This window comes from Gymnodraco acuticeps, unplaced genomic scaffold, assembly GCF_902827175.1.
Source record: "Gymnodraco acuticeps unplaced genomic scaffold, fGymAcu1.1, whole genome shotgun sequence".
Taxonomy (NCBI): domain Eukaryota; kingdom Metazoa; phylum Chordata; class Actinopteri; order Perciformes; family Bathydraconidae; genus Gymnodraco; species Gymnodraco acuticeps.
In genome coordinates this window covers 1,516,378-1,536,588 of record NW_022991444.1, presented here as the reverse complement: position 1 = coordinate 1,536,588, position 20,211 = coordinate 1,516,378, and the positions used below count along the sequence as shown (strand labels likewise).

At 41.3% G+C, this 20,211-nt stretch overlaps 2 protein-coding genes and 1 long non-coding RNA gene across 4 annotated transcripts; 2 read left to right on the top strand and 1 right to left on the bottom strand.

Annotated features, from left to right (window-relative positions):
- The first annotated feature begins 862 nt into the window (after positions 1 to 862).
- On the top strand, positions 863 to 7,770 carry LOC117532881 (keratin, type I cytoskeletal 18-like). Of its 2 annotated transcripts, none has more exons than XM_034196464.1 (7): positions 863 to 1,415; positions 4,426 to 4,508; positions 4,835 to 4,991; positions 6,069 to 6,233; positions 6,473 to 6,598; positions 6,790 to 7,010; positions 7,166 to 7,770. In XM_034196464.1, exons 1-7 carry the CDS (start codon positions 969 to 971, stop codon positions 7,278 to 7,280), a joined length of 1,314 nt encoding a protein of 437 aa, XP_034052355.1. In that variant the 5' UTR covers positions 863 to 968; the 3' UTR covers positions 7,281 to 7,770. The 2 variants fall into 2 exon arrangements, with proteins under 2 accessions (XP_034052355.1, XP_034052356.1); XM_034196465.1 differs by having other exon boundaries at positions 6,790 to 7,072.
- A 1,004-nt stretch (positions 7,771 to 8,774) lies between these two features.
- On the top strand, positions 8,775 to 12,044 carry LOC117532882 (keratin, type I cytoskeletal 18-like). The gene is made up of 7 exons (XM_034196466.1): positions 8,775 to 9,491; positions 10,129 to 10,211; positions 10,294 to 10,450; positions 10,607 to 10,771; positions 10,865 to 10,990; positions 11,130 to 11,353; positions 11,860 to 12,044. Exons 1-7 carry the CDS (start codon positions 9,072 to 9,074, stop codon positions 11,984 to 11,986), a joined length of 1,302 nt encoding a protein of 433 aa, XP_034052357.1. The 5' UTR covers positions 8,775 to 9,071; the 3' UTR covers positions 11,987 to 12,044.
- On the bottom strand, positions 10,031 to 19,949 carry LOC117532883. The gene is made up of 3 exons (XR_004566950.1): positions 19,878 to 19,949; positions 10,566 to 10,681; positions 10,031 to 10,429 (listed from the first exon to the last, which is right to left on the bottom strand). It is a non-coding gene; the product is annotated as an uncharacterized LOC117532883 (long non-coding RNA).
- Positions 19,950 to 20,211: the final 262 nt, after the last annotated feature.

Below are 20,211 nucleotides of genomic sequence, written 5' to 3'. Positions count from 1 at the left end.
GATCCCGAGACTTTCCCCTAAAGGTGATGATGCCTCGCTGAAATGTGGCTGTTTTCAGGGTGGGGAATGTGACGCAAAGCCAATAACGTGTTTTAATGAGTCTAACGTTGGTGGCAAAATTAGAAATATTTTGTTTGTGCAACTTAATTTTCTTAAACGTTGATGAGTTATTGGATTCCCCCGCACAACACTAACTGTATAGTTTTAGAACCAAAATACAGGCAATTATATATATTTTTTCCCGATCAGAACCCAATATTTAACACATTAAAAGTGTAATCACTCATAACTCATAAATACAATATATTTGTTTTATTCTCTATAGATATTAAAATATGATAAAGTTGTGATTTTTCTAACTAGGCTAATTGTGTAGTGAACATCTGATATTGTATCAGCCCTACAAACTTTATACCTAGGAAATCTAGATGCTGTAATTTAATCTTTTTGTGAACAGAATGTACCATTATTTTACTTATTTACCACCAGTAAGTGTCTGTGGTTTATATAATATAGGCTTAAGTGCCTCAGATCTCAATTGTTGTACAAAAAAACTATTAATACACATAGAAAAATAAATGTATTATTTTTTAAATCCTCTGTGGAATTTAAATAATAAAAGAGAAAATGATATACTAGACTTAAAAAGAGAGCAATAATTAATATTATTCATGTCTAACAAAAAAAGTATTTGAAGTTTGTTCCCTTCTTTCCAGCTAAGGAAGGTTGTGGAGGACAAAGACATGCTGTGAGTCTGCGGTTTGGGACAGTGTAAAAGAGGGAGGTGGCTCAGGGTGAGGGGGAGTGGTTTGAGGGGCGGACCTGAGGGCCCACAAGGTCTATATAGTTAAACAGAGTTTCCTCTGCTACTGCCTTGTGTCTGTAAGCTCACATTTCTGCCTACTCAGCCTGTGCCGCTCTCTCGTACTCACAGCCTCTCTCACTGAGTCTCACACTCCTCCAGCACCATGCAAACCTCCAGGCAGTCTACATACTCTGTGCGCAGCTCCAACAGCAGCCGACCTCCTGCCATGTCAATGAGCCGTACCTCTGGTCCTGTCTACAGGGCCTCATCTATCCATGGTGGGGCCGGAGGGGGCCGCATCAGCATCTCCTCCAGCAGCAGCACTCGATTGGGATCAGGGATGGGATCCGGGATGGGATCCGGTTCAGGAGCTGGGAGCTTCTCCAGCAACATGCAGGTGAGCGGGAACAGTGGCCACGTCATGGGCAATGAGAAGTTTGCCATGCAGAACCTGAACGACCGTCTGGGCAACTACCTGGAGACGGTGAGGAACCTGGAGCAGGCCAACCACCAGCTGGAGATTAAGATCAAGGAGGCCATGGAGAAGAGCGGGCCCGACTTCAGAGACTACAGCAAGTACCAGGCCGTCCTGGACGACCTCAGGAAGAAGGTGAGGAGGGCATGTGTTCATGTATTAAGTGGTGAATTAAAGTAAAAGAGAGGGGCTTGAATGGAAAGAGGGAATTCATTTAAATTGATGACATAATATGATGTATGATTGGTAGAAGAAAATGTGTAGGGCACAATACATCTTGAAGGTATATGCATTTCAAATGGGTTTTAAGCAATCAAATTGGCACCATCTGACCCAACAACAAAACCCATTGTAGTTACTGCTTGGATTAGTGCCCACTGCCGCTCTGGGGGTCCCAGGGCTGAACCGGAAACAGTATGGTGGAGGAATGTTGGAGCATCAGGGGTCAGAGGGACAGGAAAGCAGAGAAAAACAACAGAGTCCAGGGATTATACAGACCATAAAGGGCCAACATACAGGCCCATACGTCATGACTTTAACTACCTTTTCCTTTCGGTGTAACACAAAGAGTGTCTCAGAAATAGCACAATGGGACTGAACAAGTAGTACACTCATTACTACTGTGTATACACAGAATATAAGCTGATAAGGATAAGGAAACTCACTTGGGAATAGGATCTTTCAAGTTGGGGTTCTTTATGTTCTGTGTTTTATATGTAATTAATCTGATAAGGCAAATCATTTCACACTTTCCTGAAACACCCGATCAAAACAGATCCGGCTAAAGAACTCAAAGTTAAGATTGCATTATTCATTCAAGGTTTTTCCCCCACTGATTTGCAAATGTCATTCAAGGCTACAGTTTCTATATTCAGACAAAAAAAAGTGCAGTTTTCAAATGGAATATTCCATTTGGGCCCAATGGAGCAACTGGATAACCCTGTTTCTAACTGTACCAGTTCAACATTAGAAAATATTATTTGTATATGTCCTCTGTGTGGAAAAGTGTACATGCCCACGTAGAGCATGTTTTTTTACATGTTTTCCTTGTGGGACTGAACAGATAACACTATAGACGTCAAATGGTTACACAAACAAATGGAATCGAAAAAAAGGAGTTTGGCAACCATTTCCCAAGGTTTTTTCATTCTCAACTGTTTACTCTACTAACAGCTGAGGGCCTGAGTTTATCCACACAGCCCGGGGTCAAAAAAGGCAAATTTGTCTTTTGATGTGATGCAAAATTCACTCAAATAACTGGAAGCCCTCAGCCCCCATCTGAGAAAACACAGACTCTCACATCAATGTGAAAACAGCCCAGTCTGGTAAAGCATGCACAGTCAACTATCCATGCAAACACACACATGCACGCACACACACAACCACCACCACCCCCATCTACCTCATGCAAATCACCCTGCTGACTGGATGGATCCTGTTCCTGTTCCGAGAGGATGATTGCTGCCTGGCAGCCACCGATTGGCTAGTAGACTTTGTCACCTGGATGCCTCCCCTGCCACCCTTCCCTGCCCTTATCTACCAGACCGTGACACATAAAGCAAATACTGCAACCATCTGGTTTATCTGAAGCGGCCCGCTGACTCTGTCCCCATTTTTACATAGATATTGACCCTTTTTTCCTGGCATAAAAACCTTTTAGAATTCAGACCTGGTTGAATCCATATAGTTTTTTTCTGTCAAACGTCACTTTCACAATATGTTAAAGTATAGTGAAATCTCTTCAGAGTAGTAATTGGACATTTATGTCTGCATATACTTAGTATGGTGGCCCTGAAGTGCAAGTCAAAACAACATTTCACAAAACACTACAGCATTTCACAAAACACTACAGCATTTCACAAAACGAGGGGTTATGTATGGTAACCCTTGTTATATAAGCACAGGCTCCGCCATCTACTGGACACTATGGGTACTAACTTATCATGCAAGCATTCACCTACTGAGACTTCTATAGACGTAGCCGGCCCCGGGGCGGGCCTACCTGAATGCGCATGCATCTCACCGTATAAAAGGAGGCCTCGCCTCCTGACCGCCATCCTACACCTCTTCAGCGAGCGGTATAGGACAGACAGTGCCCCGAGTAGAGGGCTCCGCCTGTGCTTATATAACAAGGGTTACCATACATAACCCCTCGTTATGGTCAATACAGTCGGTGCTTTATTTCTGTCTGTATCATGTTGTTGTGAGTTTGGACGGAGCAGCTACAGATTAGTTTATCCTGATCGATCCAATCTCCATTCAGAAAACACGCATTTTAAAAGGTTTTTCGCCTGCCGTCTTGTCTGCAGACTTGTCAAAGCGTTAATTCATGGTTTTTACTAACCGGTATCAGTATGTTGTTACTTCGGCATCATTTTGAAACGTGTATTACAATAAAATCACGGTAAAATATGTTCATTTTGTTGTAGTCTATCATAGTATTTACATGGAGATAAGCCCCGAATATTCGCATCGCTCTAATCGCTCGAGTTTCATGTTTCACCGCGGCTGTCAGCTGTGTTTACTCCTGTCATTCAAACAAGACGTGCTGGAGAGGGGGCGGGGCTTATATCCATGCAAATGTTTTCTGAATGGAGATCGGATTGATCAGGATAAACTAACCTGTAGCTGCTCCGTCCAAACTCACAACAACATCATACAGACAGAAATAAAGCTGCGACTGTATTCGCCATGACACAGACAGTCTGTCACAGACTGACACAGACAGTCTGGGGTTTGTTCATGTTTAACTTTTGTCTAGTTTCTGAACAGATATGAGGAGCTGTAAGCTCTGTGTGCTAATAGCTAACGGCTGATGTTTTGGGACATGTTGCGCTGTCGGGTGCACGAAGCGTAATTTCTTGACTGGCAGCAAAAACAACCAATCACAGCAGTGCTTCTCTGGCTGGCTCTGTCCAATCACAAACAAGAAGTGTTCTTGCAAGGAATACCCTTTCCGTAAAAGTTGAAATGCTGTGGCGTTTTCTGAAATGCTGTGGCGTTTTCTGAAATGCTGTGGCGTTTTCTGAAATGCTGTGGCGTTTTCTGAAATGCTGTAGTGTTTTGTGAAATGTTGTTTTGACTTGCACTTCAGGGCCACCGTACCTTAGCTTGCAATCTAAATCCCCTCTTTATTTTGTCTCAGGTATTTGATTCCACCTCTGATAACGCTCGTCTGGTTCTCAACATCGACAACGCTCGCCTGGCGGCCGATGACTTCAGAGTGAAGTAAGTCCCTCTGAGACAGGAAACCCTAACCCAGACTGCTGCGGGCACACCCTGCTTTACCGCTGAATAGGTTCTTGGATGTATACATGATCTGTCTTGTAGTCATAAATCATCACCTTTGCATCATAGCCGGGGGGAGATGTTTCCGTGTAATAAAGCTAATGTCATAGCAAACACAGCTGGAAAATATAGTATAGACTATTGTATGCTGAACAAATATTGACCATGTAAATAGAAAGGAAAGATACCTTGAATACAAATAGTTGGTGACAAAGTGACCAGCAATTTAGTTCATTGAGTAATTCAGTTTGCCCTGCCCTGTGTAGATACGAGTCTGAGTTGGCTATCCGCCAGTCTGTGGAGGCGGACATCATTGGTCTGAGGAAGCTCATCGACGACACCAACATGAGCCGCATGAACCTGGAGAGCGAGATTGAAACCCTGAAGGAGGAGCTCATCCACCTCAAGAAGAACCATGCAAATGTGAGTATGGTAATCCCAATCCTAACCCTGACCCTAACCAGATCCAAACCTCAACTCGAAAGTGTTTTTTCATAATATAAAGAAATCCAACCCTAACCCTGCAAATATATTTCAATTATGACTCGTGGGAAACATATTTTTTGCTGATAATGGTCACAGCTTTAAATTGAATCTGAAACCAAAAAAAAAATATGGTTAACAAATCTTGGTTAGGATGAGGAAAATGTCTTAGTTTGACTTAAAAGATGTACAACAAAAGTTGCTAAACATTTGTTTCGTGAAGCTAACATCAAATGTTTCCAGTTAGACCCTTTAAACCAGCGAAAAAAGCAAGGACAATAACATGAGAAATGTGTTCTAACAACCTGATTTAGAAAAATAGGTTTTCAGGGCTTTGCCATTAACTGCTTAGTGTTGACATTGTAGTGCTGCTTTCAACAAAGTGTAATGAGTCCCCAACAAAGTAAAGAGCTCTGGACCATCACAGCAAACAGCCACAACCTTTTAAAGAACTGAATCAATATTTACTTATATCTCCATAATCCCCCTCAACATCATCACCACCTGTTGGGAACGTATGCATGTTACAGACTAGGCCACGACTTTAACCAGGACATCCAGGCAGGCTGCAGGGTTTTCTTCAATAAAAGTGTCAGAAGAAAAAAAATCAGTGGGAGGAGGGAGGTTTGATAAGAAATCTTAAATATCTGGGTGTGAATTCTGTGGGAAGCCTCATCGTTAAAAATGGTTCCCATCCATATTTGGCAAAGTAAAAAAAAAACAAGGAATTCAAATGACTATAATTTAAGTGGATAAGCCACAAGGAAACCATTTGTTTACTGAAGAAATTAAGTCTCAAAGAGACATCTAGATGCACCCCCTGTATATTTACCTGACCATAATGTAATTACGGTTGGAAGAGGCTCGGAGTCAAAGCTAGGTCACAGCTAAATGAAAAAAGTCTGTAGTAGTACAATCCACATGATTTAAGCTGTAGTCTACCCACTTGAACTGTTTGAAGCGCACAATATTTGTGATTGTGTCTATTAACTCTTCTATCAATTTGCATCTTTTTAGGAAGTTATGGAGCTCCGTAACCAGATTGCTCAATCAGGAGTCCGCGTGGACGTCGACGCTCCCAAAGGACAGGACCTGGCTCAGCTCATGGCAGAAATAAGAGCAAAGTATGAGAACATGGCAAAGAAAAACCAGGAAGAACTCAAAACATGGCACGAATCTCAGGTAAACCATTAACAATGAACTAGAAAGAGTTCATACCACTTCCAAGGCCAAAGGTGCATTCAAAGGCTCTTTGGATGGTCCCATATCCCGAGTTGGGAGTGTTTCTAATTACAATGTCACAAAAGTGAAACACAATGCGAGTATCCGCTCTTTGATTTGGATCAGCTCTAAAGTGTAATGGCCCATAGTACACCCTGAATCGACTCCTGCTTATCTTTCATTCTTGATCCTTTTTTCAGATAACAGAAGTGCAGAGCCAGGTAGTCCAGAACACAGAGGCCCTGAAAGGAGCCCACACAGAGGTGAACGACCTGCGTCGACAGATGCAAACCCTGGAGATCGAGCTGGAGTCCCAGAGGAGCATGGTGAGAAGCACACAGTCAGCACACGCTTCATTGACCCCAACACACAGTGCCATGGCTTACTCAGCACTCTCACTTCAAGTCTCTCTTGTTGACACAAGCTTCACACTCCGGTGACCTCTCACTATGGAGCTGCCGCTAGTGAGTTGGCTTCACTGTACGATATTAACTCATTCTTTGCTTTCCCTTCACAGAAAGGGTCTCTGGAGGGCACGCTGAGGGACACAGAGATGCGTTACAACATGGAGATTGAGGCTCTCAACACCATCCTCCTGGGTCTGGAAGCCGAGCTCACACAGCTGCGTAACAGCATCCAGCAGCAGTCGCAGGAATACGAGGCCCTGCTCAACATGAAGATGAAGCTGGAGGCTGAGATCGCTACATACAGACGCCTGCTGGATGGGGAAGACTTCACGTGCGTAGCTAACTGATTCTATGTTGACAAAAGCAAGAAAAAACTATTTTATATGTACATAAGTAAGCAACCTGGAGAGGCAAGGTTCATACTTAAAAATGTGTCAATTTAAACTTCTACTGACGATTAATTTGTTTCTTGATTTGTCCGTTTAGGTTCCAGGATGCTTTGGAAGACCAGAAAACCGTGAATACCAAAGTCATGACCGTCACACAGACCCTGGTGGACGGGAAGGTGGTTTCCTCCAGCACAGAAACCAAGAACCTTTGAATACCAGAAGCAACCACATGACACTCCCAACAATCACTAACCCGGCATCAAAACACTAACCTATGATTGGCTACATTTTATCTGCTTTCATCTGACAGCACTAACCGTAAATGTTGCTTTAGACGCTGCCATTCTATTTGACTTTCTGGGTACGCAGCTGTGCCACAGGCTGATGAAATCAAAACTGGATTGGAGGGAAACCACATCATCTATTATTTATTTCATCATGATTTATTTATGTGTTGACCTGCAAGGTTTAAAACAATTGGAAAAATTAGAGCTTTTTTTGGAAAAACAATTGGAACAATTTGAGCTTTTTTTTCAAAGACAAACCAATTGAAGACATTGAATATTTTTAATTAATAAAAGAGTCCAAATAAATGCAAAACATTTTTTATGTCATCATCATTGGTTTTCTTTCTGTCCAGTTTTGTCTCTCTGTTGCGCTGTGATGTTCAGACATTTCAATAAAGTCCATTGGTGAAATGTTCTTGGTGTGATCATGGTGTTTTGTCTAAAACAAAAAAGAATATGTCAGATATATTACCTAATTTACTCCCAAAAATGACCCCTTGAGAATTATAACATGTATGACACTATAAATACATAGGAACAAATAACCCTGTGACTTAATGGTTAATGTATGGTGACCATTACATCTTTAATCCTTTATTACATTTTTAACTTTAGCTCGCAGTCTCAATCCTCACCACTTTTTAGGTGTACTAATAGCTTTAAAATCATGGAAAAGTGCCAAAAACTTGATATGGTGCCTTACCATTTTGAAACATTGATCCCTAATTCATTTTAGATGATGTTATAGCCTGAACCAGGTCATTCTACTGGGATCATTGAGATAAAGGATATAATAAATGTGGTTGTGATAGTTGTAAAAATCTTCCTTGTACTATTATAAAGTGCCGCTCAATGGTTAAGCGCAAGATAGGCCTTATTTTCCAACTGAATCATGTTTCACTGTGTCCTCTTTGGCTTGAAAACAAGGCTGGTGTCATACTACATGCGTCTCAGTATCAACACATTTCATAAACAGAATAGTTCCTTACATATCTACCAGTATCCAAGCTTGTTGACTCCAAGACATACATCTTAAGTAAAAACACATGTTTGAAACCATAGTTTTGCGAAAACTTTACTGACTCATGACTAATATTGACATTGTGAGTAAATGTGTACACCATTTACGAAATTGGAATTCATCTGCAATCAAAGGTAGTCCCCAGAATGCGCTCATATGTTGGATACTGACAACACGGACAATGGCCACTAATGTGTTTTAAATAGTATCTGGACAACGAGTGAGACTCCAAAGTGCCTTTGTAGACAAGAAACTACTACCCAGGTTTAATTCAGACCTGGGACACTAAGCGCAAAAATGCAAAAAATAATATGGGAGGAATAAGATAAAGTGATATACTTTATAACTGATAAAGACAATTTCCCTGCTGGATAAACTCCAGAGAGATATTGAACATGGCCGGCATTATGCTTTAAGCTGCTGTTGATATCACAGTTACCATAGATACGTTTACTAGACACTATCATGTCAGCTGGATGTTCATATTGGGTGTTTTTGGTCAAAGTCTAGGAAAAAGTCTAAAGGTAAAATGCAATATAGATAGTAGAGGAGTGGCAGGAAGACATATTGCCTTGCAGACCGATATAAAAGACCTGGTGGCTGGTCTCCATCATTCACTCTCAGCTGCCGAACCCCTCTGTGCCAGGACGCACCAGAGCTTCTTCTTCTGACTCATCAACTCACTTCTTCTAGCAATGGAGCCCCTTTATAGACGCCAGAGTTCTCAAGTTCTTGGAGGTCATTTGACACCCTTTCCAAGACCTGTTCAGATGGACAGGTCCTATGCCCACAGTGTCAGCGGAGGAGCAGGCGGCCATGGGATCAGGATCTCCACGGCCTACGGCACACGGGTTGGCAGCAGCTTCGGGGGTGGGTATGACTACCAATCCACGTCTTCTGGGTCGAGTTCTGGATCCCTGGCTATCACGAATGAGAAGTCAACCATGCAGCACCTGAACGACCGCCTGGCTTCCTACCTGGAGACGGTGAGGAATCTGGAGAAGGCCAACAGCACCCTGGAGATCAAGATCAGGGAGACCATCGAGAAGAAAGGCCCTATGGAGGGGAAGGACTTCAGCAAGTACAACGCCATCATCGCTGATCTGAGGGCCAAGGTGAGTCAATCAGTTGGTCTTAGTTACTTGATGTGTCCTATTTAGACTACCAAATGGAAAACTAAATGTGACAGCACAAAGTTTTCTTAATGTCAAGCTAGTGATAAAGCTGTGTCTTCCTTAGTGTTATGGTTTAAAACACATCTCCAAGTAAGTGGATATGGGGTTTCCACGCTTGTGCACACATTTTCTTTTTATAGGCTCTAACTAATGTTCAAAACTGTCCAATAAAATGTACGTTTCTTACATAATTCTTGCAGAATTATTTTTGACTAAGATCTCAATCCTCTGTCCAATACTCTTCCCTTCCAATACCCTCCACAACTTCACATCATGTTGGGGCAAAAGTCAAAAGTAAAGCCTTTTATTATTATACCACCGGCTCTTCAAAGTGTTTATTGATCTCTCAAACTGACTCACAGTCTCAGTCTTATCTCACCTCCCTGTGGAGCAATGAGAGATAACCTGCTTTGTTATTTTATGACTTACAGTGTGTTATCGAGGCAGTTATTTGATCTGCATAGTATATCAAAGTGAGAATCACTCAATCTAACTGACTGTGGAAAAAAAGGAAAACACATCGTTTCAATGAGTATATGTTTGTATTTCCCACACTGAACAACTTCCTGTATTGCAGATATTTGACATGATCAAGGGAAACGCACATCTTAATATCTCTCTTGACAACGCCAGACTGGCTGCAGACGACTTCAGAGTCAAGTGAGTGTTCGGCTTTGTTAAGTAAATGAAACAGGCTCTCTATCAAGGGTCAACATGTCTGATATAAAGTATGTCTGGTTAGGATGGAGTATGAAATGTCCATGCGTCAGGCGGTGGACGCCGATGTGGCCAGACTGAGGAAGCTTCTGGACGACACCAACGTAATGCGTCTCCACTTGGAGAGCGACATCGAATCTCTGAAGGAGGAGTTGATCAACCTGAGGAAGAACCATAAGTTGGTGAGGGACACTGATAGAAAAAGATATGGCCTTACAAAAAATATATATAATTCAGTACCTCGCCATTATGACAATCCGTTTTTCCATCAACCTCCTAGCACAGGACCCCACTGACCTTGTTCAGGAAATCACTCCCTGACTTTTTCCCCTCAACAGGATGTTGCCGAGTTGCGAGCCCAGATCACCCAGGTTGGCGTCCGTGTTGATGTTGACGCTCCTAAAGGACAGGACCTGGGTAAGATCATGGCGGAAATGAGGGCCAGCTATGAGAAGATAGCACTGAAGAACCAGGAGGAGCTCAAAACCTGGCATGAATCTCAGGTTATTATTCAATCACGATATTTGTCACATATTTGTTGAGTTGGCTTGAGGTGCTTGTGTTGTATATTACATTCATTTTTGTTGTGTTTCCAGATCACAGAAGTGCAGGTTCAAGTAACTGAGAGCTCATCAGCTCTGAAGGAAGCCACAGTTGTGATTTCTGAAACTCGGAGAAGGTGTCAGGGACTGGACATTGAACTGCAGTCTCAACTTAGTCTGGTGAGAACTATGTGCTTGTTTACATAATTAGTGCATCATTATCATAGAGACAATCTCTTTATCCAACTCTTAGCATGAAGCTAAGTAATTCATTATCTACTGCATCAATCAAAGGCATGATCAACCTTTTTGTTCACAGAAAGCTTCCCTGGAGGCCACGCTGCGGGACATCGAAATTCGTTACAACATGGAAATGGAGAAGTACAATGTGATCATTGTGAGGCTGCAGGAGGAGCTCACTCTGATCCGCACTGACATCCAACATAGCACTAGAGAGTACGAGCACCTGCTCAACATCAAGGTGAAACTGGAGGCCGAGATCGCCGAGTACAGAAGGTTGCTGGATGGCGAGGCAGACTACCAGTGAGTATGAGGAGAGGAGGCAGAACGTTGACCAATATTAGAGCTTTGTTCATGTCATGGATAGTTTTGCAAATTTTATTCAAATTAGCTTCATGCAAACATGAAGCGACATTGATATGGAAAGTAAAAGCTGTCCATAGGTAGCATACAATACTCCCATCCCTTATTTTACTGCTCCATGACAGCATGTAAAACCAGATCACTTCAAGAGAAATGATATTTGATACCAACATGGACCATGGTGACCAAAAGGATCTAATTTCAATACATACTCATCTTTACTTATATAGCATACAACTACGCAGCTCAAAGTGCTTCACAGAGCAAGATGCAAACAGACAAAAAAAGGAAAACATAAAATAATTTAGATTGAGAAAAAAAAAAATCAATAAGTATATATAGCGCATCACTCAATGCAATGTTAAATTATAGAAGCAAGGACATGTTTGATAGTTATACCAAATAACAACCCTGGATTGATTGAACTATTTTGTTCCCTTTTCCAGGCCAGAGGATGCAGTTGACTCGAAGATGGTCCAGACCAAAGTGGTGACGGTCACTCAGACTTTGGTGGACGGCAAAATTGTGTCAGAGAGCAAGGACGTCAAATCCAGTGAAAAAGCTGTACTGTAAATTAAGCACTGGGGTCTGGGAAACCCTTTGGACCAATAAAAAACAATGAACAAAAAATGTACCATTATGCTTGTGACTCTTTTTTAGCTTTGTGCGAAAGAACAAAACAATCATTACAATCACATTATGCATTATTACATTATTATTATTTATTCCACATCACGTGGAACGTTAGGGACGGGTGGCGCAGTGGTCTGTGCGTTTGATCATCAGATCAAGGGGGTGTTGGGGAACTCCAGTTCGAAACCCGCTTCCGCCCCTCTGCGTCAGGCCGTTGTGTCCTTGGGCAAGACACTTCACCCGAATTTGCTCCTGTGGGTATTGTCCACAGTAGATGACCATTACATGTATGATCTGTATTTGTAAAGCACTTTGAGAGTCTTTGATAAAGCGCTATAATAAATATAAGGATTATTATTATTATAACTTATGTGCTAATGTTCTTCCTTTGTGATAGTTAGGGGGAGTTCGTTAACACAACTATCATGTCTGTATAATTTATGTGAAGCTAAAAGCCACAAGTTAGATAAGATAAGATAAGATGGACCTTTATTAGCTTAGCTTACCTTTGTATAAATTCTGAAAATATCTGGCAACAGCTAGTCCGACTCTGTTCCATAGTTAAATTGATGTATCTATACAGTATACGAAATGAAAAAAGTGGACGTTGTGACAGTGAATTCACCCATTGGTTTGTGACCATTTACTTTTTTTGGGTCCAATTGTGACAATAATTGGACGATAGTGTAGACCCTAGTAAGGTAACCAACTAAACAAAGCACTAGCTAGCTAGTTTGGTTCGTAATGTGTGTTAAATATGATTTTAATTTGGATGCTAATTTGGGCTAAGGAAAATATTCTTACAAGAACATTTTCTTATTGAAAAAAAGGACAGCCAACTCCTTTTTGTCTCTTTTAGACTTTACAATGCCTTGAAAGCGATGCAGTGGTAGCGTTTTGCAAATTATGAGATATCCACGCCCTAAACTAAAGCATTTATCAACTATTGAACTCTAAATTGGACCAACATTTACACAATAATTATTATTATGTCTCATGGAAGACATTAAACTAGGGATTAAGACAATAAACCCATTAGAGAAATGTTTACTAAAGTAGTGAATCAAGTGTGAAGAAGGGTCATTTTCTCATAGACTTCTATCCAATCTGACTTCATTTTTTAACCTGTGAAACCTCCCTTGTTGTTGTTTATACACTTTGGGATTTAAATTCATACAAACACAGAAATATAAAAGGCTGTACACATACAGTCAACGTCCCTGCTATGCACATAGTCTGGCCTCCTTCCATCAACCCCCTCGACACACCCCAGTCTGCTGTGTTTGCGGGAAATTCTTTCAGCCTCTGAGAAATTCCCATTCTGACCTGCAGTTCTTTAGCCCTGTTTTGTAAAAGGCAGAATGCCCCTTTTCTCATGCCATGTCAAAGCTATCCAGGGTCTCTGCTTTCTGTTTATTTACATTCACATTAGTCAGTCTCACTCCTCTGTGCTCTGTGATAGAAACCGACCTCCTTTGGTCTGAGTTGGATCACTGCATGACTGTTCATGTGTTGTTATTAGAAATGCGGAGAGACACAGATTTTGGTAATTGTCCGGAACATTTTTGGACAGTTGGGGACGATTTTACAACTTGAACTCAACCTCTACCAATAAATCCACTATTCATCAAAACAATGGCATATTTTTGGGAAATATTCAGTTGCAAATCTCCATAGACAGCAACATTAATTATTCTGTGAAAAGCCAGATTTAAATCAAGACAGGTTTCCTAACTGTATCTGATAACAAGTAACAGTTTCCAAATGTGTGCCACTTTCCAGTGCAATTTCATATGCCCTATGACTGTTATTGTGAAAAGTGTGGTTGACAGTGCGTCTGCTGTTAGCGCCTCCTCCTGTCAGTCTCGCTAGCTGTTGTTTTGGGTGTAGTCCAAAAGCTGTCTTCCCCAACACTAAGTCTTTGTTGCAGCTGCATTCTGCCACCTCCTGAGCCCAAATGCTTTTTCTTATGGCCTTACTGACAGAAGCTGGGCAGACGGACCAGAGAAACAGGGAATTCCAAAGAAAGAGTAGAAAAGAAGGGATGGCAGAACTGGCGGACATAGAAGATAAATGGGAGAGAGGAGGGGGGGTACACACAAGTGCATGTCTGTTCTGCATGCCTAGGACCGGAGAGCTGGCTAGACAATACATTTCTCTCTTCATAAAGACAGGAGGCCCTCTGAGGATTTACTCTGCTAAGTCCTAAATCCTCAAAGAATAGGCAACTTAAGTAAAACTGGATGGTTCAACACAGCAAAGAAGACACCATAGCTGCCTCAATTGTGGACTCCATTTGAGTGGTCATTAAGAAATGTTGAGCCAACTCATTAGCACATTTGCATGCATGCTTAAGTTCACCAGTGATAAACTCAATGAAACAATTTGCAGATTTATTTGGCAACCTGCAAATTGATTGCTGTAATTCTTTTGGAATACATTTTACATTTACATTTAACCCTCATAAATGCTGTTGTGATCAGGCCTTAAAACTTGATAGAGTGGCGAAGTCACGCCCATCTACTTTCGGTCCATGGGACCAGGGCTGCAGTCGAATAGTCCATTTAGCTTAGGAACCTTCCTAACGGAGTGAAATGACCCGGAAGTCCCTCAGTGGCAGCCATGATAAGTGCCGTTCCAATTCTCTAAATGAAAGGAAAGGAGGTTTCAAACTTCCTTTATAACCTACTTTAGCTTAGGAACCACTGGACCTCTCTAACCGAAAGGAGAGGAGAAAATGCTGCCCCACAATGCCTTGCAGCCGCAGCATTTGACGTCACACAACAGTCGGCCGTTCACGGACACAAACTATTATGACGGAGAAATTATATCATGAAAGTTACGGTGCTTATTAAGCATTTTAAAACGTATGTGGTAAGTTGCCAAAGTGCTTTTTTTTTAACGTTCATCAGTATTATAATCAAAAAGAGAAATATGAACGTTAGTTTTTACTGAAATGATCAAATAAAGTCAACATCTCACAGTCTTTACTGAGCTGTGTGGGGTTTGTTCAACTTTTAAAAGATGTTTGAATGGTGATATACACAGTGATAGATGTTAAGGACTAACGTTTATAATAAATACATTTGTATTGATTTTAAGATATTTTCATAGTTCATACAATCATACGTATTGGGATCATTTGTATTAATGTGGACCGGAGGGAGAGGGTGACGAGCATAAGTTTCACTTTCCTTTTTTATTTCAATTCCAACTTTGGTCATGAAGAATATGTTTCTCTGTTGTCCACGTTCATAAAGCATAAAGCAACAGCATCAGAGCACGGTGCAGAGTCTCTAGATGAGTTTACAGTAGTCCCTCGTTCTTATTAAACATCCATGTTGTAGTCCGCTGTATAGAAAACTGTAGTTTCCATAGTTTCCCCACAGCAGCAGACGCACATTCATGACGTCCGCTGGCGCATCATAAACACGTCGGATAGTGAAAGTGCATTCGGATTCTCTAAAGTACCGCAGTCTCTTCTCCTAAGTCCTTTTGAATTCTCCTATCCACTATCCCTTAACCCTGTGACGTTTCACTCAGAGGTCAAGGAATAGGAGATAGGGTTAGAATTTAGGAGCTAATTTTTAAACTATCCTAACGCAACCCTTATTTCGGAAAAATAATGTATTGAAGTCAATGGAGAGAGAAAACTTATCTTTCGATCCCGTTTGAATTGTGCCATGAATTACACATATGATGTTTGTCAATCTTAAAAAATAATTTCCATGTCAAAAAAGTCACAGTTTGTTGTAAAACTGTTGAAATATAAGACTGAAAAATACGCAACTAGAAAGACTACAAATCCCAGAGTCGAGTAAGTGATGTCACAATTGTTTTCCTCCACTAAGAGATAGCTAAGATACGATACGATATTACTTTATTTGTCAGATCAAGTCTGGAATTTGACTTGCGTCACAGCAGCTCCATGTCCAACATCAACAGACAAGTATCCAGACACAATACATGAAACACAAACAACAAACATTTAACATAACATCACAATCACTGAGAGAAAACATGCTCAAAGAGCCTTCAGCGTGCATTTGATCTGGGATCAGCTCTGTATTTACTGTGAGGACTGACTGATGCACAAAGGAATGTTTCAGTCTGACTTTATTGAATCGTGGGACCCTGTATCTCCGATTAGATGGTAGCAGTTCATATTCACTGTTCAGAACATGGTTTGGGTCAGAGATGATGTGGTTGGACAGCCTCACTAGGTTGTTATGATAGGCTGAGTCATAGAGTCTCTGACAGGGTGGACCAACAATCTTTGAGCAGATTTTTAACAGGTGGAGCAGTTTTGATTTTAAAGCTGCTGACAAACATTTGTACCAGGTAGTATTGCAGTACTGAAGAATGGACAAGATCACAGATGTAAAGAACAACAGAAGAATTTCTCTGCTCGCCCCAAAAGACCTGAGACGGCGGAGAAAATAAATGTTCTTTGTTTTGTCCTTTTGCTCAGATATTCAATGTGATCCTTCCATGACAGCAGATGGTCAATCATTACACCCAAGTATTTGTATGAAACTCTCTGCTTGATTTCATCTGTATGGATGACAATGGGGACTTTATGGGAGTCAGATGGTGAGCCAAAAATGATTTCCTCAGTTTTCTTGGTGTTGATCTCAAGATCCTGGCTAAGATAAGATAACTTTAACAAGATGCCTGTGTGCTTAGTACCAGGTTGTTATCATACCAGCAATGGGTCTTGCTCGTTCTTTCGCTTCCCGTCTGATGAAAGGACCAGGGCCCTTTCTCATTTCTCGAACTCCCCTCCTCGACTCCCCTCCTCGACTCCTATCCTCGAGACTTAGTCCCGCCCACAGGAGATGCGAGCGGAGGACTGAGGAGGGGAACCGAGGAGAGAGGAGGGGAAGCAGCAGGCGGTTAGAGAAATGAGAACTCCTCTCCTCTGAGCGGTCATTTTAAAGAGACGTCCATTAATGATGACAGGAGGCACAGCAGCCCTCTGTCTGATGGACAGATGTGTTCATGATGACTTATATATTTACTTTTAATTCATTCACAGTGCGGTATAATGAGACAATAACAGGCTACAGATGCGGACACACACACACACACACACACACACACATATATGTATATAAATATATACAATTTCAGAATCAAACAGAGCACTCTCATAATAACGTAACACTATCAGAGACTGGATATATCCCCCCCCCCCTCTCTGGTCGCTACAATGAGGAAAATAAATTACGGGGCCAAAAGTTGTATTTACAAGTATTAAAAGTAAACAGAGGACACCAAACCAACTGAGACCTGTCTGTCCGCTGCATCTACGCACACACTGTCTGTACACACACACCTACACATAATCAGCCTACAGCCGTTGTGTATTTTATTATGCGAAGCACTGAATGGACTCTTTGTTTGTAGATATCTACTAAACTAAAGCAAATAAAGAGAGTAGGCCCAGGGGCGGCGGGTGCTGTAGGCTAGGGAAGGCTAAGCCTTCCCAAATATTTGTGTAACTGCATCCTGGTAAAATAAAAATATAATGTCTTTGACATTAGCGCTGCTATGCAGCCACCTGTGCCCTGTACCACGAAGCCAGTTCAACATACCCTGGATATGCTTGAGTTATCTTAACTAACCCTAACAAACGCGATCTCGCTAAACGGTCCTACGGCGCTGGTTATCAACTCGGTAAATCAAGCCAGGGTTTCTCTCTCCAGCTGAGAACGCGTTCACGTGAAGGGGCGGGGTTAGCTACATTTGACCAATCACAAACAGGGACAAGTGTACTGACAGCGCAACATCATACTTCATTAATGAAAAGTAAACTAATATTAGACAGATATGAACTTTAAACATCCATGATGATTTAAACATATAATCCAGGATACAAGCCACATAGGAGCCACATTCTCCTGCAAGGAGAATACAGAACAACTCGTTAAAAAATAAACGACCGAGTGTTTGAAAGCCTACAACAGTTTTATGATACTGCCCCATCCCCCAACACGAGGGGATCTGATTTTATTACATTTGAGTTGAGTGTTTCGTCAACTTAATGTGTTGCTTAAAATAATACATCTGCATACAGTATATGTGACAATGTAACTAAGTGTTGCACGGCCAGATACGGCTCGAGAAGCTGACTCAGATAAGGAAATATTGTGATATCGATGTGAGATCGATGATCTGATTGATGATGTGATGTCAGTGTGATATGAATCAGTGGCGTGCACAGACATTTATAGGGGCAGGTGCTCAAGAGAAAAAAAAGGGCACCTTCTGAGTTGTCGTGGCAGTGGCGCCGAAATTGTGCGCAAAAATTTGTATTTGTATATATCCGGATTTTGTTAGTTTCTTTTTGGTTTTTGGTTACTTTATTTCGGTTTTAGGGTTAGGGTTATGTTATTTAATTCTTATTTTTGCCTGATTTTACTGATTTATTATCAATTTTTTTATTATTTTAACATTTATTTGTATTATTCTAAATGACTTAATCTGAAATTAAGAGGGGGACGAAATCCCCCTCCCCCCCGGGATTGACGCCCCTGGTGGAACCGCCGGCTGCCTTAGTAGTGTGAGATGTATTAAAGGCACATCTTGTATGTCGTAATTGCATATATATTTATTTTAATAACCATATGCTGTCTGATGCAGATGCCTATCTAAAACAAATCAAATAGTAGGCTTACTAGCTTCTACACGCTAAAGCAACTGTAGTCAGGGATGCAAACTCATCAGGTATGAAAAAGGTGACAAGGATCCGAGCCCCCCGACCCCACGGAATATCGGCTTTAAAATTAGGAATAACAGAGGATTTTAGCAGTCAGAACAACTAAAGCAGCAGGTAATAATAACAGAAACGCCAAAGAGTCACATCTAATAGAAATATATAAAAGCATTTATTTTAATTGTGTAGCAGTCAGTTTATAATTTTGGCAGCACTGTTGAGCATTTTGAAAATGTATTTTCATGCCTCTTAGTATTTTTATAATACTTTTCTACTTTCACTTGAGGAACATTTTGAATGCAGGATTTTTACTGTAACAGAGTATTCCTACACTCTGGTACTTCTACTTTTACTCAAGTACAAGATCTGAGTACTTCTACTTTTACTCAAGTACAAGATCTGAGTACTTCTACTTTTATTAAGTACAAGATCTGAGTACTTCTACTAAAGTACAAGATCTGAGTATACTTCTACTTTTACTCTAGTAGCCTACAATCTCTATACTTATACCACCTCTGTTTATAGCCTATGAAAAAAACTATTAGAAAACGAAGGCTAAAGCTAACGTTAGCAGATAGTGACAATGATATTGCGACAGAAAAACGTTTCAGTTCACATCCCGCTCTGCCGCTCTGCTCTGAACACCTGAACGGCCCGTTCGAACAGCTGTTCACCAGCGGCTCAGTCTGTGCCACAGTGACTCCGCACAGTTAACGAACACACCGTAGATAATGTAGCTGACCCTCATCCCGGAGCAGCAGAGTTCAGCCGGCCCGACAGGCAAGAAGACTCGAGCACACAGCTCGCGCTTCATATATTAAAAAATAACACCATGCGCGTCATGATGGCACATAACAGCTCGCGACCGCAGATTATTTCGGCGATTAGATCAAATGTAAATTATATTTGACGCAACTTGTTACATTTCCATGACTTTTCCAAAAAAAAATATTGTTTTCCATAACTTTTCCAGGGCCTGGAATTTGCATTTTGAATTTCCATGACTTTTCCAGGTTTTCAATGACCGTACGAACCCTGTATAGTTTAGTTTGGCATCTGATTTAGGGGATTAAACAATACACTCGTTGTATTTGTTACCTGGTGGTTACTTACTTGGTCGTCGTCACTAGGGCACTTTTAATCGTGTTGCTGCGTGCTGCTGCACCACACACCCGCCGTGGCCTGTCTGACTGTCAGCTCTGCGCGCTGCGCGTTCACGTTGAGAGCAGGGAAGGGAGGGGCTGCAGCCAGAGCGCGTATGGGAGTGCCGCGGGGCACGTGTGGGGATTATGGAAGCAAACAAGAGACAGAAGTATTTGAATTTTATTAGACACCGAATTTATAGCATTGAAAATAATTACTTTGAAAATCATGAATCTGAATTTTTTTTGCTCCGAATTTATCTATGTGAAATAAAATTGTAAAAATTCAAGTTAAAAAAATTCGA

Excerpts from the sequence above, each read along its gene's own strand:
- LOC117532881 (XM_034196464.1), top strand. The coding sequence starts at position 969 with ATGCAAACCTCCAGGCAGTCTACATACTCTGTGCGCAGCTCCAACAGC. Across the intron at positions 6,234-6,472 it reads AAACATGGCACGAATCTCAG|ATAACAGAAGTGCAGAGCCA; the intron begins GTAAACCATTAA and ends TCCTTTTTTCAG. Across the intron at positions 7,011-7,165 it reads CTGGATGGGGAAGACTTCAC|GTTCCAGGATGCTTTGGAAG; the intron begins GTGCGTAGCTAA and ends TTGTCCGTTTAG.
- LOC117532882 (XM_034196466.1), top strand. The coding sequence starts at position 9,072 with ATGGAGCCCCTTTATAGACGCCAGAGTTCTCAAGTTCTTGGAGGTCAT. Across the intron at positions 9,492-10,128 it reads TCGCTGATCTGAGGGCCAAG|ATATTTGACATGATCAAGGG; the intron begins GTGAGTCAATCA and ends CCTGTATTGCAG. Across the intron at positions 11,354-11,859 it reads GATGGCGAGGCAGACTACCA|GCCAGAGGATGCAGTTGACT; the intron begins GTGAGTATGAGG and ends TCCCTTTTCCAG.